Here is a 22,758-nt window from a genome sequence, read left to right on the forward strand (position 1 = left end):
AAAAAAAACAAATATAAAGATATTTTGGGAAGCATTTTAGAAGTTCAACTTTATATAGAACGAAATTGTAATTTCTTTGAGTTACACTTCAATTTCGAAGTTCCAGCAGAAAAAAAAACTAAATTCCAAATTCAGAGTTAAATTGAAGAGTTTAATTCTTAGTTAAATAAATTTCAAAAATATTTAAAATTACGACGAAGGAAAAAATGTTAAAACGCTAAACAAAGCTACTCCAGATAAAACTGATAATCAATAATCAATACATAATAATAATAATGATAAACAATATTTCGGAAGTATAATTAGTTTGCCTTAATAAATTTCCTGTATTAATTTGTTTCCATAAAATACATTTATTTCTTAAATAATTTGAAAACATTGAGAAATTTTTTTTTTGAAATATACAATAGCTGAAAGATACGAGATACCCATTTCCATGCTATCACGTAGTCAAAAAAATTTGTGGATGTTGCATAAAATAATATATTTTAACATTAAAACGTACACATTTCATAACGAGTGAAAGGAGGAAAATGAAGCAAGTAAAACTAATCCGAATAAAAACAAAAAGTGTAAAATCATTTACATTAGAACTTAACAAAACAATAAAAATGATCTCTTAAATTCGAATTGATTTATTTGCCATAACAGGAAATGTTAAAAATGATCTTTTTTAAATGTCACCAAATTCAACTTTTACAGCGGCTGCCTGCTTATGTTGAATAGGAAATGTTAAAAAATATTTATTTTAATTCTGTATTCGGTATATCTGATTTTTAATTGTAGCTTCTGAATAAATCAATATTTTTCTTATGCTGCAAGAGATTTTTTTAACACATCTGATATACTTTCATATCCCTAATTTCAAATCTGCATTTGGTTTCTATCTCCAAGATCGTTTTTTTTTTAATTAACTTTAAATTATCTTTTTAAATTTTGTTATTTTTTGTTGAAAGGCTCAAGTTAAAAATTTTTTTTATATACAGCGAAGAGTTCGCTTAAATGTTGCGAGTAACATGAGGGAAATATGGGGCACAGCATCAGGATTAAAACTGCATAGAAACCCATGCCTAGAATGGTCGTCATATGCTGATAAAGGCACTTCCGTATTCTGAACTATTTCTTTGTGTGCTTCTAAACATGTTTAAAGAGCTCTTAGTTGTGTTTAACGTTATTTTCGGCAAATGTTCCTGTGCAGTTTTAATCCCGATGATGTGCCCTTCAACGCAACCCCCTGTTATATAAATGTACAATGTAATGAGCCGTGATGGCTCAGGGGATAGAACGTTCGCCGTCCAGTGAGGTGAACCGGGTTCGAATCTCACCAATGGCTGGTCGATACGAATTCCGCATCCGGCTTGCACCGACCACAGTGCTGACGTGAGAGATCCACAGTAGTAGACGGATCACGGGTTAGAGTCTCTTTACTGTCTGCCTAACCTTGGAAGATTCTTGTGGTCTTCCTCTCCACGTAACACAGATTCGGGTTAGTTACATAAAGAAAGTCCTCCACTAAGGCAAAAATCCCAATACTAGATACAGGAGTTCCCTTGTCTTCTGGATTGGGTTCAAAATTACAAGTCTACGCGGTTGAACATTTGAAATTGTAAACCCAAAAATTGGTCGGCTATTCAACGACGGTTTTAAAATGTAATGTACGAGTTAAAAAACGTTATATATAGCGTTTCTTAACTTGAACATTTCGACAAAAATTAACTGAAAACTTCTTTTTAAAAAAAATCTGTATCGTTAAGTGTACAACTAATTTGAATCGAAATCCCCAACACCTGAATTAGGCAAGGTTAAGTATTTTTATAAATGCAAAAAAAACTTGTTCTTCAGTTCATTGATTAAAATTTCAATTTAATGAGTAATAAATAATGTGCAGTTAATTAATAAAAAAGGATGTTTATGAATTATGGATAAAAATTTATGTTTTATTCAAAAAATATATAAGTTAGAATGTTATCAAACAGAAATGTAAGATTGTTATAAAACATAATCTATAAACTTTCGATTGTTATAAAACTCTTTGTTCCTAATAACTTTTTAATAATATTAAAAAACACTTTTGAGAAAGTAATTTATTGTATGTATGGAAATTTAAGTCAAATATTTGAAAACATATTTTTCAAGTATTCATGTAAAAAAGTGAATGTAAACTTCAATAATAATTTTAACATAAGAAAAGCTTTATTTAGATAAAAATAATAATTCTAGGATCTTTAAAAAAAATTTACAAGGAATTTTATTAGAATGGACAAGAATAAGTAAAGGCTATTCACGTTTTGATACACCCTCTCACAGATATTTCAAAGATAATTTGTATTTGTACCAGAATTAAACCCGATTTGAAATATAGAGTTTAAAAGATTTAATGCATTGAAATTTAAGAGGACTATTTAAAGGAAACATACTAGTCGGTAAAAATAAGTTAATCTATACTTCTATGAAAATTACATATCCTCATTTAAAAAAGTAAAGTCACAGGTATACATAATTATTTACGTAATTCAAATACTAAATAATAATAGATGTTTAATTGCAAAATTATTAAAATATTTAAATTCATCCAAGTCCCGAAAAATGATGAAAACGTTACAAAACATAAAATAAAAAATTAAAGATTACTTACATGCAAATGGAAGATTTCATGTTCTAGGTTTATTTATTCCAACATATCACTCAAACAGAAATTCAGGTAGAAAAAGATTTTTTTTCCGAATAAAAAACAAGCGATATACGAAAGAAGGAAGATGCAAATTAAAATCTTAACTCGTTTTCGATTCGCTAAAAACTAGTGACGCAATAAAACAGTCGCTAATAAAAAAATCTGACCACCTCCTCTCCCCCCTGCTCTCTCTGCGTTTACAATCGTTGTTGCTAGGATGATAAATAAAATGTTCATTTTGAAATTTGAACTTTTATAAATCTCGCGAAACTCAATTTTAAACGGATGAAATCTTACAAGCTTAAGACAAAAACTTCTTTTAAAATTACATTTCAAATTTTGCAAAATTTACAAAATGTTGTTGAGAACTTTTTACTCGACATATGTTTGGCTAAAGTTCTTTTTTTCTCAAAAAATAAAAAGAGTTTAATTATTTATTAAATGTTTGACTTATTTGTTTTTTCTTCACTGAAATTAATCACAACTTATAGAAATAGACGAGTGTTTTATGTGCATAAAATGTAATATTTCTTGAGGGCAATGTTTTAATAAATTTTATTAAGAAACCTTTCGTACCATACGCGCTACATTTTTTAAAGAACTTAACAATTCTACGCACAACTTCTTTTTACAAAATATATATTCTAATTTTTTTGACAAATACAGTTACACATTTAAAGTAAATTGTTTATTTACTTTAAATAAAAGTTTAAATTGTTTCTTTCTTTACGTAACATAGTTTATGCTAAGTTTACTTTGTTTTGAAAGAAAAGTTTTTAATTTTAGATATTGTAACAAGATCAGGGATATTCCATCCGCCAGCTGTCTCTGACAGACAAACAGAAACAGGTAGAGATAGGCAGACAAACAAAGAGAGTGCTGACGATAGTCTTGTTACGAAACCAGTCACGATAACTTTTTCTAAATAAAAATGTACTTTTTGCAATGGATAGAATTAAAATAATTGAATGAAAGCGAATGAATAGTTCCTGGGAAATCAAATTTTAAAAATATGACTTTTTCAAAATTTAATTTCTAAGGAACTTCTCGACCGATATTGCCAAGATTGTGCCATGTAAGATTATATTCTTTAAAATGATGTAAAAGTTGTATGAAAAAAAACTACTTTTCTTAACTATTATTGAATAAAAAATATATATTTACTAGCATTTATATTTTGCATGAAATTATCGTCAGCTAAACGCATTGTGCAAAAAAATTATAATTCTCTTCGAAAGTTTTCGAGATATGGGGAATACGAAAAAAAAATAACATTAAGGAGTTTTGGATCGCTCTCCTGACCAACTATGGTGACCATATTTTCCAGATTGTGGCTATCCCTAATATTTTGGGGGTTAGAAATCCGAAGCCATTAAAAATGTCTGTTTATTCAGAGAAAATACGTTTTTGACAGTAATTTCGTAACTTAAAATATCGTCTGAAACTTATTAATTAGCATATTTGAGATTAACCCCTCTAACCATTAAGACACGTAAAGATCCGATCATTAGATCAAAAGTTATTAAAGGTGGGGCGATTTTTTTCCCGCATTGTTTATGCAATGCGTGCATATATATTGATTGTACATTAATATGTCTATATTAAAGGACGTTGTACATGTGTATACAGATACATTTCATGTATAATGTGAAAACGAGCGGTTCGCACTGAATAGCTGTTGTTTTACCAGTAAAAAATTAAAAACGAAAAGTTATAAATAGGATGACTAGTTGAAGATCGCAGTGTAATAAGGATAGAATAAATTTCCCGGTTAAAATTGAAAATTCGAATGCGCTACTTGCTATATTCTGCAAATATTTCAAGAAATTTCATTTTAGTAATTCATTTTTATAAATTTTTCTTTAACAATCTCTAACTGGAAAAAAATAAGAAAAAAACTGAGTAAACTTTTAGAGAAAATAGATACTATCGTGCAAATGAAAAATCAGCGTCAGAAACAAGAAATTCAATAATGAGATTCTAATTAATTTTAGATTTTTATATGATAGGAAAAACTAATATATAAAATGCAAAATATTTTTTATCAACATTTTTTTTTATCAGTCTTCTAAAATTTTGTTTTAAAATTTTGTTTGCAAAAATTAGCAATGGATAGCAAATAGTTATAAAGACTCTTTCATCAAAATCTATTATGAAGCATTTGCGTTGCATTGCACGCCAGGATAGACTTGCAATAATTTTTAAAATTGCAGGCCTAGATTTTGGAAATTTATGTGATTTTACTATTTCTATTAAATGCGACATTTATTTAGATGCGGGTAATAAAATATATGTTTTTTATACCCTAATTCGCTCTCAATGTAGAGTCAATTGCATTATAAAATATATATTAGAAATAGATTAGTTTATTTTTTAAAGACAAAGCTTTCATAAACAGGGTATTTTGTGAAGACCACCCTTTACGTATATTTCTGGAAGCCTGGTCAAAAATGAATATAGAAAAATATACGCAATGCTGCTTCAGCAAAATAGAAAAAGTCTCAGCGGAAATGGCATTTTGTCTTAGAAAATTATTGCTTTATCTCAACGGCCATTTCTAGTTTCTGGAATAATTTACACAGTTACACGGTTTCATATTTGGTAGAACAAAACAAACTATCTGCTGTTAATATAGCTATTCCATAATTTTATTATTATTCCAACTGATATTTAATGCTTCTATGACAAATTATTTTAAAAAGTAGAAAAATTTAAACATAAAAATCACCATCAATATTTTAAGAGGGGTGATTGGGGCTTCATGAAAAAATACCTGACATTTTAATGGGAAAACATATTTACGCAGGAGACATAAATACGGTCAATTTCAACTCATGGAAAATTGTTCCCTGCCTTGTGCTCCAGGAGTTTCCTTGTCTTCTGAATTGGGTTCAAAATTACAAGGCTACGGAGTTGAACAGTAGAAGACGGAAATGCAAAAATTGGATCGGCTGTTATAAAATAAAATAGAAAATTCTAATTCTATTCTAATTATAATTTCTATAAATGAGTAAATTCTAATTCTGATTTTCATAAATGAGAAATTGATTTATTTTTAGTCTTATAATGGGAAATTAAAAATTAAAGTATAAATATATTAACTTCATGAAAATTGTTAAACCATATTATTTTTGGTATCTAAATGAATGATATTAATAATATTGTAATTGTAAACTTCATAATATTGTAAGAAAATTACAATATTATGCAAATCATAAAAATATATATTTCAATTCTTGACACAGATTCCGACAATCCTTGAATAATAATAATAAATAATAAAAATAGCTTTAGAAAAATGATGTAAAATTTTTAAAACTATTATTTTTTAAATAATATGTTATTGAACATAAATGCTAAGAAATATATTTTCAATTATAATAAGTAATCAAAATGCCAAAATGTAATTTTTTTTAATCCATGAAAACTCAATTATTAAAACTAAATTGCGTGAAAATGAATCGTGATGTAAGTCTTTTAAATTGCAAGCAATAAAAACGAAATGTTCGATGTTAAAATCGCGTGATTATAAATTGTAATATTTAATTTTAAAATAGTGCAGGGGCGAATCAAAATCTAATTTAAAAATCGCATGAATATGAATCGTAATGTGTTATTTTAAAACACGTGAATACGAGTGACGGTGTTTAATTAAATTCTGTGATGCAAATCACATTGTTATTTTTTATTCACGTGAATACAAATCACGATATGTAGATTTTAAATCTCGTAAACACAAATCGCGATATTTAATTTTAATACCCATGAATACGAGACGATAAAGTATAAATAAATTGAAGTCAAAAAAATTATGAGCCATATTATTTTAATTAAAATAATGATAACAATATTGTAATTGTAAATTTCATAATAGTGCAATTTTATCACCGTATTATGAAATTTAAAACAATATGTGAATTTATACAATATGTGTGAGTTATAATAATAGAAAAATAATAAATATAGTTTCAGAAAAATTGAATAAAAAATTTTAAAACTATTTTGTTTTTAATAATCTGTATTTAATATTGAACACAAATGTTACACATATATTTTGAAATGTAAATAGGCGAAATACCAAAATTTACTTAATATTTTTTATCCATGAAAACTCAATTATTAAAACTAAATTTCGTGAATATGAAGAGCGATGTGATTTTTAAATTGCGGCATAAAAAAATGAATTATTCCATGTTAAAATCGCGTGATTATAAAATGTAATATTTAATTTTAAAATAGTGCAGGGGCGTATCGAAATATAATTTGAAAATCGCATGAATATAAATCGTGATGCGTTATTTTAAAAAGCGTGAATATGAATGACGGTTTATAGTGTTTGTTTTTAAAATAGCCAAAGTTCGAATCGAAGCTTTATTTTAAAATCGGGTGAAAATAAATTGCGACGTGTTCTTTCAAAACGAGAGAATACGAATTATGTTGAGTAATTTTTCAATCTCTTGGCGTATATTACAATGCATTATTTTTAAATCGCTTTAATACGAATCATGATGTTATAACAAAATCCTTGAATGCAAAACTATGGATAAAAACAATCAATCACAATAAAATAAAGGAAGGAAAAAGAATAGAAATATATGTTTATAAGAAATCAATTATAATTGTAGCAACAAAAATGTAAACTTACTTGATAAATCGTAAGTATCATCAAATATATGATAAAAACCGTAGTGTTAACTAAATCATAGCTTAAATTTAAACTTTAATTTACCAAGGTAAAGATAATACTGCCTTAGGTTTTCTATGGTTGTTATATTGTTTCCGGATATTTGCAATTTCCCGAACTAAAGTCGCCAATTCAAAATTCGCCAATACAAAATTTTGAAATACGTGTCGCGTAGACTTTTCGCATTCTAGATTTTCTTGAAGTGTATTAAATTAAAATGCGAAATGCTTTACCATTTTTCAGGCATTTCAGTATGGTAAAGCATTTCGCAAATGCTTTACCATACTAACATAAATCAGAACTAGACACGAGAACGAAACATTTTAATACTCATTAAAATCGTACTGTTGAAAAAGTAATGCATTTTATTAAAAGGATAGACTTAATGAAGGTCGCGATTTTTTTAAAAAATAGTGTTCCTTATTTCCAATTTTTGAAGCCTTGTCATTGAATAAAACATAACATGTTCAAATTTCTTTTGCAGTTTTTCTTTTAACATACTCCCTGCTTCATCAGAATTACAAAACACTTATCAAAATTACTAAATATCGACTGAACTTGAGTATGAACAAGAGAGAAACCATTTAAATCATATTTCAATTTAAAAGATTTATTAAAGGCTGGTCGAAACAAATTCCGCACCCGGAGCGCACCGACCAAAATGCTGACGTAAAATATCCTCAATAACAGACGGATCATGGGTTAGAATCCCGCTCATGGGTTTCCCGCTCCATGTAACGCAAATGCGGGATAGATCCATCAAAAAGTCTTTCACGAAGGCAAATTTACTCGATCCAGGAGTTTCCTTGTCTACAGCATTGAGTTCAAAATCACAAGGCTTACGGAGTTGAACATGAGTCGTCGTCAGCTGGGGTTGAAACCCACGCCCCCTCGCTCCAGGCATAAGTCACTAGCATGCGGTATTAGCCGTTGGACCACGCTTATACGAGAACCGTATTACTACATAACTTCATGTACCCTCTCTCACTTAGCTAAACAAAAGACTTAAGGGGCTATTGCGGCAGCCCTGAAAAGTCTATAAAATTTCCTATGGTAGAGTGGTTCGGCTCATAGAGGCCTAATATCGATCTGAGTTATAAAATTATAGCTTATAATTAAAAGGAAGTAGGCGGGCTTGAAATTTGAACCTTTTCCCCCGCCATTTTTTTTTATTTTATTTTTTATTCCATTATGCGCTCTTTCACAAAAAAGACACTTGATTTCAAACATAGAACATAATTCGCCTGTTAAATTGTCTTGAAAGCAATGTGAAAGAAGTTTGAAAAAGTAATATAATATAAATAAACTAATTTTCCCGGATTTTTCCAGTTTTTAAGCATTATTTGAAATTTTCCGATTAAGAAAATTCTCTTTTATATATGGGATTCTTTAATATATCGAAAAACATATTAAATAAGTAAATTAATGTAAAATTTACAAAAGAAGAAAAAAATAAAAAATATTAAAATTGACCACTGCTGGGATTCGAACCCACGCCCCCTCGCTTCATGCGTAAGTCACAAGCACGTGGTCTTTGCCGTTGGGCCACACTTATAAGAGGATCGCGCTGCAACATAGCTTCAGGTACCCTCTCCCGGGTTGCTAAACAAAAGACTTAAGGGGCCATTGCTTCCCCCCNATTTGAAAATTATAACTTAATATTAAAGGGAGTTAGATAAACTTGAAATTTGAACCTTTTCCCCGCCATTTTATTTTATTTTTTATTCCATTATAAGTTCTTTCACCAAGAAAGACACTTGATTCTAAATATAGAATACTTTTCGCCTGCTAAACTATCGTGAAAATATTGTAAAAGGAGTTTAAAAAAATAATATAATATATATAAACTAATTTTTCGGGATTTTTCCAGTTTTTCAGCATTATTTGAAATTTACCGATTAAAAAAATTCTTTTTTATATATGGGAATCTTTAATATATCGAAAAGCACATTAAATAAATAAATTAATGAAAAATAAACAAAAGAAGAAAAAAATAAAAGAATTTTAAAATTGACCACAGCAGGGATTTGAACCCACGCCCCCTCGCTTCATGCGTAAGTCACTAGCACATGGTCTTAGCCGTTGGACTACGCTTATACGAAATCGCGCTACAACGTAGCTTCAAGTACCCTCTCCCGGTTTGCTAAACAAAAGACTTAAGGGGCCATTGCTTCCCCCCTAATTGGGCTATAAAAATATGCTTTGGTTGAGGGGTTCACCTCATAGAGGCCTAATTTCGGTCTGAGTTTGAGAATTATAGCTTAATATTATAAGGAAGTAGGTAGGCTTGAAATTTGATCCTTTTTCCCGCCATTTCATTTTATTTTACTTTTTATTCCAAAATGCTTTCTTTCACAAAGAGACACCCTTGATTTTATACTTAGAACAAAAAATTGCGCCTGTTAAACTATCGTGAAAATATTGTAAAAGTTTAAAAAAATAATATAATATCAATAAACTAATTTTCCGGAATTTTTCCACTTTTTTAGCATTATTTGAAATTTACCGATCAAAAAAATTCTTTTTTATATATGGGAATCTTTAATATATCGAAAAACACATTAAATAAATAAATTAATGCAAAATAAACAAAAGAAGAGAAAAATAAAAATAAAAAAAAAATTGACCACAGCTGGGATTCGAACCCACGCACTCTCGCTCTATGCGTAAGTCACTAGCACATGGTCTTAGCCGTTGAACCACGCCTACACGAGGATCGCGGTACAACTTAGCTTCAAGTACCCTCTCCCGGTTTGCTAAACAAAAGACTTAAGGGGCCATTACTTCCCCACTAATTGGGCTATAAAAGTATGCTTTGGTTGAGGGGTTCACCTCATAGAGGCCTAATTTCGGTCCGAGTTTGAAAATTATAGCTTAATATTATAAGGAAGTAGGTAGGCTTGAAATTTGATCCTTTTTCCCGCCATTTCATTTTATTTTATTTCTTATTCCATAATGCTTGCTTTCGCAAAGAGACACCCTTGATTTTATACTTAGAACAAAAAATTGCGCCTGTTAAACTATCGTGAAAATATTGTAAAAGGAGTTAAAAAAAATAATATAATATAAATAAACTAATTTATCGGGATTTTTCCAGTTTTTCAGCATTGTTTGAAATTTACCGATTAAAAAAATTCTTTTTTATATATGGGAATCTTTAATATATCGAAAAACACATTAAATAAATAAATTAATGCAAAATAAGCAAAAGAAGAAAAAAATAAAAGAATTTTAAAATTGACCACAGCTGGGATTTGAACACACGCCCCCTCGCTTCATGCGTAAGTCACCAGCACATGGTCTTAGCTGTTGGACCACGCTTATACGAAGATCGCGCTACAACATAGCTTCAAGTACCCTCTCCCGGTTTGCTAAACAAAAGACTTAAGAGGCCATTACATCCCCCCTAATTGGGCTATAAAAATATGCTTTGGTTGAGGGGTTCACCTCATAGAGGCCTAATTTCGGTCCGAGTTTGAAAATTATAGCTTATTATTTTAAGGAAGTAGGTAGGCTTGAAATTTGATCCTTTTTCCCGCCATTTCATTTTATTTTATTTTTTAATCCATAATGCTTTCTTTCACAAAGAGACACCCTTGATTTTATACTTAGAACAAAAAATTGCGCCTGTTAAACTATCGTGAAAATATTGTAAAAGGAGTTCAAAAAAATAATATAATATAAATAAACTAATTTTCCGGAATTTTTCCAGTTTTTCAGCATTATTTGAAATTTACCGATCAAAAAAATTCTTTTTTATATATGGGAATCTTTAATATATCGAAAAACACATTAAATAAATAAATTAATGTAAAATAAACAAAAGAAGAAAAAAATAAAAGAATTTCAAAATTGACCACTGCTGGGATTTGAACCCACGCCCCTCGCTTCATGCGTAAGTCACCAGCACATGGTCTTAGCGGTTGGACCACGCTTACACGAGGATCGCGATGCAACATAGTTTCAAGTACCCTCTCCCGGTTTGCTAAACAAAAGACTTAAGTGGCCATTGCTTCCCCCCTAATTGGGCTATAAAAATATGCTTTGGTTGAGGGGTTCACCTCATAGAGGCCTAATTTCAGTCCGAGTTGAAAATTATAGCTTAATATTATAAGGAAGTAGGTAGGCTTAAAGTTTGAGCCCTTTTCCTGCCATTTCATTTTATTTTATTTTTTAATCCATAATGCTTTCTTTCACAAAGAGACACCATTGATTTTATACTTAGAACAAAAAATTGCGCCTGTTAAGCTATCGTGAAAATATTGTAAAAGAAGTTTAAAAAAATAATATAATATTTTATACTTAGAACAAAAAATTGCGCCTGTTAAACTATCGTGAAAATATTGTAAAAGGAGTTCAAAAAAATAATATAATATAAATAAACTAATTTTCCGGAATTTTTCCAGTTTTTCAGCATTATTTGAAATTTACCGATCAAAAAAAATCTTTTTTATGTATGGGAATCTTTAATATATCGAAAAACACATTAAATAAATAAATTAATGCAAAATAAACAAAGGAAGAGAAAAATAATAAAAAATTAAAAATTGACCACTGCTGGGATTCGAACCCACGCCCCCTCGCTTCATGCGTAAGTCACAAGCACGTGGTCTTTGCCGTTGGGCCACACTTATAAGAGGATCGCGCTGCAACATAGCTTCAGGTACCCTCTCCCGGGTTGCTAAACAAAAGACTTAAGGGGCCATTGCTTCCCCCCTAATTGGGCTATTAAAATATGCTTCGGTAGAGGGGTTCGGCTCATAGAGGCCTAATTTCGGTCCGAGTTTGAAAGCTATAGCTTAATATTAAAGGGAAGTAGGTTGGCTTGAAATTTGATCCTTTTTCCCGCCATTTCATTTTATTTTATTTCTTATTCCATAATGCTTTCTTTCATAAAGAGGCACAATTGATTTTATACTTTTATCACACTTTCGTGTTAATCAGCTAAAACAAAAGTTATGTACTAGGTGGCTTTATTTACTTTCGTTATTAGTTCACACTGAACCGAGTATAGAAATAGTATTTTTATTACGAAATTAAAATTTTTACACTGTTGTACTCTTCTTTTAAAATTATTGCACTCTGTAATCAATCAAAAGGAACACAGGAGCCCCAGAGTACATATATTTTAATTGGAATAAGCTTCATTTAAGATTTATGTTCACATTTTCAATAAAATTGAAATAAAAGTTGTTAAGTACTTACCATCTTAGATTTATTATCCTGTCTTCCCTTTTATAATGCTTTAGAAGTAATTCAATAACAATATGGTAAATTTTACGTTTTTTCTAAACGAATTCAAATTGTTTATCCATTAAATTTTCCTTTGCCTCCTTAACGAATAAAATTATTTCTCATTTATTTATTTCTATTGAATCTTACAATTTGTATTCTTTAGGGTGAGTGGGAAATATTAATGTTTACGAAAAAATGATGAATGATAATGAATTACGTTGATTGGAAAACAGGGTCTCCTAGTAATTAAAAAAATAAAAATAAATAAATTTTATTGATATTCTGTTTTTATATTGTAACCGTTTTATATGGTTTCAGTTAACCTAAATGAGATCACTGACACAAATTGAAATAATTATTTATGAGCCTATTATTAAATAATAGAGTTCGATTCGCAAAAGATGTTTATTCGTTCAAATTTGTTTCATAAATAAATTTTTTAAAATTTATTATTTATTCCAGAGGATGTAAAATTAAGTGTGGCTTTTTAACAAAATATAACAAATATTTAACAAGTAAGAGTAACATAAATTTTCAAAATTATGTCTAATCTAGTGTAATATGAAACACCAATAACTATTGTTTGTAAATCCCACAAATCCCAGAACTTTCCGGATATAGTAATCAAAAGAAAAATAAATAAGCTATTATCTCTTGCTCTCCATTACCATCAAGGAATCAAATAAGCGTGATGAAGATTACGATTAAGTCAGTGGTAATCATCATTTAGTGCTTTTTTTCACCCACAACGATTTCCTTAATTCTCTTTCCAATACTTTAGGTTCAAGAAATGTTAAATGCGTCTTTTTTCTTTTTGGTTAGCTAAATTTATTCCGCATATTGTTATGAAATCGTTCCTTTCTACACTTATTTCTTCATTGATATAATCAAATTAGCTTTGCGGATTCTGCTTTTTTTTAAAAATTGTTTGCGGTTTTAACATTTCGTTTTCATTTAAAGGAATTTAAACAAAATAAATTATATTAAAGTTTGCGGTAATAAGGAAATTCAGAATGGATAAAACTGCAAAAATCAGAAGTCTAGATTTTACAGGTCAAACCTAGGATTTACCAAATTGGTTTGGTAAAAGTCCAAATTATGCTTCAATATGATTCCATTTCGGACTTTTACCAAATCTTCGCTGTAAAACCTAGGAGTTACCAATACGTTTTGGTAAAAGTCCAAAACGTGAGATTATTTTTGACAAGATTTTCTATTCTTAAATATATTGAATACTGGTTTGCTAAAGAAGCCGTGAAAACCGCTAAATCAGCCTGAGCGAATTCGGTACTACAACCCTTCACTTCAGCAGTCAGTAAAGGGAATACCGGGACAATGACACCTAACCTTAAAAAAATCGGTGCTGGGTATACCGGGCAGAGGCACTTAACCGTAAAAAATATCAGTGTAAGGTATACCGGACAAATGTATATCAGAAAAGAGAACTTAACCTTCAAAAAGCTTGAGTGCAAGATAAGCCAGGCAATGGCACTCACACCCTTTGATTATTCAGATTATTAAAAATAATAAGCAGCGATTACTATTAATTGATAAATATGTTTAGTGTTTGGATTGACGAAACAATTTAACCATCTCCAACGTCACTCTTTAAAAGAAGAGTACCTCATATTGTATACAGTGTGCCTCAAAAGAGTTGAAACACACTTTAATTTTTTTATTGAAAATATAAATCATAAAGTGATCAAAATAAGTAATATGATTTAGATTATGCTGATTGAACTGTATTACAATAACTTTAAGACTTACAAAAAGTTAAAAAACAAAACAATGCAATACTTATGCAATTTCCCAAATCATATCCTATGTGAAAAAGTTTAACTATTGAATAATTCCCTGGATCGCTAGTGAAAAGTTTTCCATAATTTTTAAAAATTATTTAGGCAATGTTTAAATCAAATCTCTCGTTTCGGGTTTTTACCTGAAGGCTTTGGTAAGCTAGATTTTACCTCAAGAACTTTATTTTATTTGACAAAGACATTATAAAAATCAGAACTGAAATAATTATAAAGCCTTCTTCGGGCGTTCATTAAGCCATAAGAAATCTTAGGTTTTACCCGAACCAACCTTCGAGTTTTTATAGTAACAGATATATAAAAAAAAATTCGAAATAAAAAGTAATATTTTTAAAAACCACGTTTTTGTAGTGGAGAATAATAATTAAAAAAATTTGAAAAACGAAAAACGTGGGGCGCATGAAATACATAACAGTAATGTTATATTAGTGTGTGTAGGTGTGCTCATGAGAATATGTGTATGTATATCTGTAATTGTAATTGCATCTGAATGTGGATGTGGAATATGTTTGTGTATATGCGTATGTATGCGTATATGTGCATGTATGTGGATGTATATGTGGCTGTGCATGTGTATGAGTAAGAAAATGTGTATATGTACTCGTATATATACTGTTATGTATTTCATTCACCCCACGTTTTTCGTTTTTCAATTTTTTTTAATTATTATTCTCCACTACAAAAACGTGGTTTTTAAAAATATTACTTTTTATTTCGAATTTTTTTATTTTAAATTATAATTTTCTTAATTTTAAATTTTTATTTTATATTTTTTAAAAATTATTAATTTTTAATTATTATTCTTCACTACAAAAAACGCGATTTTTAAAATATATATATTTTTATTTAGATTATTTTTCTTAGTCAAGAGTGCTGATGACTACCAAAACGATCTGGAAATGAATGAGGAAAAACTGGATCCTACCACGTGATTTTTCAGCCAATAAAAATACTATAAAAATCTTTTCACCTGACATGTAATACTAATTTGAAATAATGGAATCGACAACAAAAGACAATCTCGAAAATAATTTGATTTTCAATTTTTAATTTTATTTTACTTTGTATGTCTTTTTTCTCTTCATTTTCATGCATTGTCATCCAATTCTGAACTATGTGCCAAATTTGAAGTTTGTAGCCAGTCAGGAAGTTAGTTTAAAATTGATTACAAAATTCCACCCGGACAGACATACACGGAGGCAAGTTTATATAAACGTGGTAAAATACATAATCTTGCTTTAAGTGCATATTTAAGCAGAATTTAAAATACTGTTTTTGCTTTAAACTGTATTGTGTATATTTTATCACTAAGCTATTTGAGTAATTTTTATGCAAAATGTGAGAAATTTTAATGTAAAATGTTAGTTTTTCATTTATAATATGTGCTTCAAATGAGCCTGTAACATTTAATGCAAAAATATTAATTAAATTTCGATTTTTAAATATAAAAAATTTCAGTATGAAAATATAGAATTTATATCTTATAATTAAATGAAAATTGAATGCAGAGTATGATACCTTAATATGTATTTATTTATTATTATATTTGAATGAACAAAGTAAATTCAAAATTTCTAATTTGTGAAAAATTGGTTCTTTATCAAATTGCTTCGCTATTTTTCTTAATCCAAAAAAATATTAGAATAAGCTACTGATTTCTGAGCAATTTTCGTTTTATCTTAATTTATCACTCATGTAATTCGTAATATTCATGAGGATTAATAATTAAAAATTAATTTTAAAATTTCTTCAAATTTTGTTGCCTTAGTTACATTACATCTACATGTTTAAAAGAATTTTAAGTACTAAATTTGGAAAAAAATATAAACAATAAACTTAAAACAAACATTTTAAAACAATGATTTGAAAAACGAAGAATACCGAATTAATCATTGAAGTAATCTAAGAATAAGTGAAACAAACTAATTCTACTACAAAAAATGGATTTCAGGAACAGTTTTTTAAAAAAAAAAAATTTTACCTTGAAGTAAATATTTATTTGACAGAAAGTAAAATATGTGATGGGAAAAATATTTTTGATTCCATAAAATCTATGAAAAGGAACTAGCGTTTCTTCAATTCAGTTTTCAAAAACATCTATCTCCTTTAAATCTTTACCATCATATTTATGGAAAAAAAACTATCACGTTACAAATCCATTTTTAAATGTCATAAAGAGTTATAGAATAAAAAATATGTATTTACAGTCTGTGAATTTGTTTTTCGCTAACGGAATGGTTTTATAATTTTTACTAAACATGCTCTAAACAGCTTGTTTTTGAACTTGGCTAATTGAAAACAATAAATGAATAAATGTTTAAACCAAACGATTTCAATTTCCTTGAAAATTATTGCATATTTAGAACATTTAATTATTTGCTATGTAAAATTTTATTTTTAAAAACAAACTGTTTACTGCAATTTTTTGAAACATTTGTTTAAAAAAAAAAGGATAGGTAAGTTTTTATGTTTGCATATTAGAACAGATTGTATTTTAAATAATTACGGTTTAAAAAATTATACTTGGAAACATTATGTTAGAATAATCCATTTCATTAGATCCAGGTCTATATTTACCGCATCTTAAATACATAAACATATATTTCTTTCATATTTTCATTTAGTTACGTGAAAAACTTTACTTACCTAGATTCAGAAAATATTTTGGAAAGATTTGTCCGCTTAGGGAAGTTATTTAGAGATATTAGCATTTTATCGTCAAAACATGAGACTGCTGTTTAAGATAGTATAATCATTTTTCCACTTTTACAGAGTTGTTGCCATTAAAGTAATTTTATGTACAAAACTTAGCTCAAATTAACATTATTCATTTGAAAGTTCTCGTAAAAGCTAAAGTTAAGAACAATGATAATAACTCCTACTAATAACGTCTAATGATGAAGTTTTCATTAGCCGGAAAATCAAATGGTAGGATCCAGTTCTCCCCCATTGGTTTCCATACATTTTAGCTGTCATCAAGATAAAATTAATAAAAGTCACAAGGGTATCATTTTCCTAATATTTTTGTATCCCTAATTTAAATGTATTTACCTGTTATATTTATTTTTCTTATTCTAAAGTGCTATAGTTACATTTTTAATTTTGTCTGTTTTTTAAAATTAGGAGGTTCAAACTAAAATAGTTGTTTCTTTATTATAATTTGATTCTATGTTATTACCTTGATACGCTACATTTTAAGACAAACTTATTTAAATCAGTGTGTAAATTTATTAATCGTTCTACAATTATTATTTTTTGGTACAAATTACATTAATATAGCATTATAAATTACAGTTAAATATATTCGTTAAATGATTAAGAGATTCAATCAGCTTCTTGCTTAATGAGATACGAAATGTATTTCATACATATGCCAGTTTGATAAATTAATTTTTAAATGAATTACGATTATAGATTCACCAAATTTGTAAAAACAAGGTACCTTTAGTTTTAAACGTTTTTTTTTAAATAAACGATTACGATTAAGTAAAGTTTATTATGTTCACTAATCAATTTTAATAAAATCATAAGGAAGATGTTTTGACGTGGGAAGGGGGGGGGAACACACATAAGCAAGCAGAATTTAATTTTTTTCGTACGCATACTTTAATTGAATAGTTTTAACTCTTGTTGAAAAAACTGTTTTATGCCAGGAAACAAAAAATATCATTAAGTATCAAGGGGAAATTTTGTTACTAGACTGAAATATAGAAGTTAAGAGATGGAACAAGTATTTTATTAATTATAACATGTGCCAGGAAGAAAAAGAACGTATTTTTCGGTTTTTTTTACATGTAAGGAACAATCAGTATATGCTTATACGAACCTACAATACTTGGTTATCGCAAAAGCAGTCATTGGGATTGGTGAGCGGGTGTTAACTATTTTTAAAATTACTTTTAAATTAAACATTAATAACTTTTTTTTCATTTTTTTACCGGAAATGTACTTTCAATACGGTTTATTAAGAAACAGTGAGCAACAATGAAACTGGATATGATTTTTTTTTAAAAATCCATCTTCTGGTAATGGTTATGGTTATAAATCTCATATTCTTTTTCCTATTTCTGGATGCTTAAAAATTTAATATTGGTTAAGTATTAACTGTTAAACAGTATAATTTATTACCTTCTTATTAAAAATACATTCAAAAATTAAAGTAAATTTGCTTATTTGTTCTTCAAAATATAGTAAGTAGAAAATTAGTTTTATCAAACCACAAAATACCGATCACTAGTTTATGATCCAAAGGGTAAAAATAAACGATTGGTAAATATTTTCTTCAGATTGTGAAGAATACTTTCGAGCATGATACATTATTTTCTACTACAAATGACAGCTTAAAATGAAGGGCCTTTTTCATGATCAGCAATTTTCTTCATCATTTCTTTAAAAAAAAGTGATTTATGAGATTTTAATGATTTTCTTGATCAATAACTTGCTTCGATTCTGATTTATTAAGCATCAATAAACCAATATTTTCGAACTGTTAAAGAATTAAAAAATAGCATCGAAAAAGTAGTAAAAATGTTTGTAGACCGCCATCTTAAAAATAGTTTAGTTATTAAATTTATGTATTAATTAAAATAGCGGCTAAAATGTATTTATTTATTTAATTATAATCAATTTTGTATTATGAGTATGAGTGAGACAAAGTGAAAACCAGAAACTCTCTCACTTAACATTTATTTTATTCACCTTAAATATTATTAACACAAGCTTAGCAAGCAAAAACGAAACTCTTCTACTCCCCATTTTTAATATTTGTCAATTAAAAACTCACAACTCTAGGAAAATTATGGGTTTGACTTGAAGCACAACATTCCCTAAAAGGGACCAAACAGAAAATTCTGTTAGTTTCATGTCTGGAGTATAAGCTGGCCTTTCTTGTGTTGTAAAAAACTTCGAAAGATGTAACGTGAACAATTTGTGATTGCTTTTAAATTTTTGCTTAAAATGATTAAAATTTTAATTTTGATTAAAATTTGTTTTTATAAAAGTTAAAAAATGTTTGAAGGAGCAGAATCCTTTTGAAATGCCCAATTTCGGTTTTCAATTAGTCTTTGCGGCCATAAAAGCATAAAATCTTCCAAAATGAATTTGCAATGTATTGTAATACAGAATTTTGGTTTTATGCTTTGTCGGAGATATTTATTACTCTATAGTTTTGCATACCAAATTGCAAACTTTTTGGCGAGAAAGAAAAAAATATGAAAGTCTTAAAGGTAATAAGGTCAGTTTAATTTACTAAACAAAATCTAGATTTCAAGAAGAGAAACTCTAAAAGAAGTAGCTAAATTAGAAAAACATGAATGTCATAAGAAAAAGGGAAAAAAGATAACGGAATTAAATTTACAAAAAAAAAAAATATATATATAAAGTTAGTATTCATATTTTTGAGCTATCTGGATTTACTTTTTTAAGTAAAAAATAGCCATAATTTCAGAAAAAGTTATTTACGATATTTATAGTATTGTTATAACATACACAGAAGAGCCATTACATTATGACCTTCCTACTAATAACATGTAGGACCACCTTTAGCCCTCAAAACTGCTAGCATCCGCTGTAGCATTGATTCCACAAAGTGCTGATAGGTAGTCTGAAGTATCTGGTACCAAGCGCTCACCAACTGATCCTGCAATTCCCTCACATTGCGAGGCGGTAGCGTAGCAGCACGAATTTGGTTTTCCAAGTAGGACCACAAATACTCTATTGGATTAAGGTCAGGTGAATTTGGGGGCCAAGAGATGACTTGAAAGTCACTGGAATGTTCCTTGAACCAATCCATAACGATTCGACCCTTATGACATGGTGCATTATCCTGTAGGTAAACACCATCCCCCGCAGGAAAAACTGTTGCCATAAATGTGTGAACCTGGTCTGCAACTATGTTCAAGTAGCTTACAGACGTCAGGGATTGTTCTATGAGGATTATGGGTCCTAATGTGCCCCATGAAAACATTGTTCCTGGGCGAGAAACCATAAACCCAGGCGAGCCCATTGTTATAGATTCAGATTTTAGTAAAATTAACAACAAGATATGGTTTTATAATATGTGATAAAATTTGATAAATGTGAAAAATTCGATAATTTTACCCTGATACCTTAGAGCAGGGGTCTCCAAACTACGGCCCGAGGGCCACATCCGGCCCGCGGACAGATTTCGTCCGGCCCGCGGAGAGCTAGCATACTTGAAAACTCCTTTTAGAGAACATATTTTTTATAGCAAATTAAATTTAGTTTACTGAAGTGTTCTAATTTTATGTTGAATAATTATTAATATGACATCTACATTGATATGGTCATGGGCTAACTACTCATAACATTGTTGTAGGCTTATTGTTATTGTGATAAGTTGGATAAAGAAACACAGAATTGTAATGAGTAAAGACATGTATAATATGCAGAAAATTTAACTTCAGTATATAATAACTAACAAATTATTGAAATGAATCCAACTAACATTTTATTCATTTTAAATAAAAACATAACTTATAACAAGCATAATGACATGTGAAATACTAATGAGATTTATGTAATTGAGATTTTCCACTGACAATAGTTTGTAGTTGTGGACTAATTTTACTTGTACCAATTATTAAAAGAGATTTAAGATATTCATCAGTTAATTTAGATCTGTAAACATTTTTTGTGTACTTCATTTTGGAGAAGGTCTTCTCACACAAATAAGTAGTACCAAAAACAGAAAACAGCCCACGATCAAATTTATGCAAATTATCAAATTGTGTCAGTGGAAGACTTATAAAATTCCAGCAAAGATGAGTTTTGATATTTGTTCTTAATTATATCACTGCACTGTAGATCAATCATTTCCATTTGAAGTTCCGGGGCTAGGGTTTCAATGTCAGTATCAAAAGGATTCTGAAACATCTTAATTTGATTCGCAATGGCATCAAAGTCCGAGAAACGAGTATCAAAATTTATTTTCAAAGCACTCAAAGTTTCGATTGCAAAATCGATAGGAAACTCAGTCTCAGTGGTGTGGCTGAATATTTCACATGTTTTAAAATGTGAAAAACATTTACTTCGTAGTTGTGATTGAAACAGTATCAATTTCTTCCGGAATGATTTGATATTAGTGTATAAATCAGGAAGATGCTGGTTTTCTCCTTGCAATCTCAAATTCAGTTCGTTCACATGTTTTGTCAAATCAACATAGAATGCTAACTTCCACAGCCATGCGTTGTTTTGTAATTCAGTAAGAGGGCGATGCTTTTCATTCAAAAAAATTTCGATCACTGCTCGAAGTTCAAAAAAGCGCTGAAGGACTTTCCCACAACTAAGCCAACGTACGGCAGTATGATAAGGTAAGTCATTTTCTCCAATCTCTGCAATAAATTGTCGGAATTGTCGGTGATTCAGCCCAAAAGATCTGATAAAATTAACAGTTGATATGACTGGTTTCAGAACTTCAGACATATCCAAACATTTTCCGCACAAAGACTGTTGATGAATGATACAATGTAAGACTAATGGTTTTGAACCACCGTCATTTTCTACAGCCTTTGACACAAGAGCGACCACTCCTTTATCTTTCCCACTCATGTTTTTGCCTCCATCAGTTGTAATACATTTCAAGTTTTTCCATCGAAGGTTCTTTTGATTAATGGCCATTTCAACTCCTTTAAAAATATCTGTACCAGTAGTTGTGCCATGAATACTATACATATCAAGAAGTTCTTCATGCACTTCATAGCTTTTATCTACTCCTCGAATATAAATCAACACCTGAGCAGTATCTGACACATCCGTTGACTCATCCAAGGCCAAAGAAAACCACTCAACATGTCCATTTTTGTCGAACAGTTGAGAGGATATATTTTCAGCGATGTTTTCTACCCTTCGAGCCACAGTGTTTGCTGACATACTGACAGTTTTTAATAAATTTACCTTTTCAGGGCACATTTCTTCGGCTACTGCAATTATGCATTCTTTGATCATTTCTCCATCGGTGAATGGTTTTCCACGTTTTGCAATTTCAAGAGCCACACGAAAGCTGGCACGAGTTGCAGCCTCTTGTTCAGTTTTGAGTTTTGTAAATGAAGATTGCTGCGATTTCAATCCGCGCTTCATAGCTTCGAATTTTTCTGTCCGCAAACTTCCTGTATATTTTGAGTAATTTTGAAAATGTTTTGTTTCATAATGACGTTTAATGTTATATTCTTTGAGAACGGCTATGCTTTCATTGCAAATCAAACATAGCGCCTTGTTACTGGACTCAATTACGAAATACTGAATGTTCCACTGATCTTTGAATTTTCTGCATTCACTATCAATTTTTCGCTTCTTTTCCATACTACTAAATCACACACAAAAGCAACAATTCAAAT

The 22,758-nt window shown here is 29.3% G+C and overlaps 2 protein-coding genes across 2 annotated transcripts in view; one reads left to right on the plus strand and one right to left on the minus strand.

Moving 5' to 3' along the window:
• LOC107451329 (uncharacterized) overlaps nt 1-22,758 on the plus strand; it is a 108,626-nt gene that overhangs the window by 77,248 nt on the left and 8,620 nt on the right. The window lies entirely within an intron of this gene.
• Nucleotides 21,146-22,723, minus strand: LOC122272440 (general transcription factor II-I repeat domain-containing protein 2-like). Its single transcript, XM_043056143.1, has one exon. The coding sequence runs from the start codon at nt 22,721-22,723 to the stop codon at nt 21,146-21,148; it is 1,578 nt and encodes a 525-aa protein (XP_042912077.1).

Source organism: Parasteatoda tepidariorum, chromosome 6, assembly GCF_043381705.1.
Source record: "Parasteatoda tepidariorum isolate YZ-2023 chromosome 6, CAS_Ptep_4.0, whole genome shotgun sequence".
Classification (NCBI taxonomy): Eukaryota; Metazoa; Arthropoda; class Arachnida; order Araneae; family Theridiidae; genus Parasteatoda; species Parasteatoda tepidariorum.

Excerpts from the sequence above, each read along its gene's own strand:
- LOC122272440 (XM_043056143.1), bottom strand. The coding sequence starts at position 22,723 with ATGGAAAAGAAGCGAAAAATTGATAGTGAATGCAGAAAATTCAAAGAT.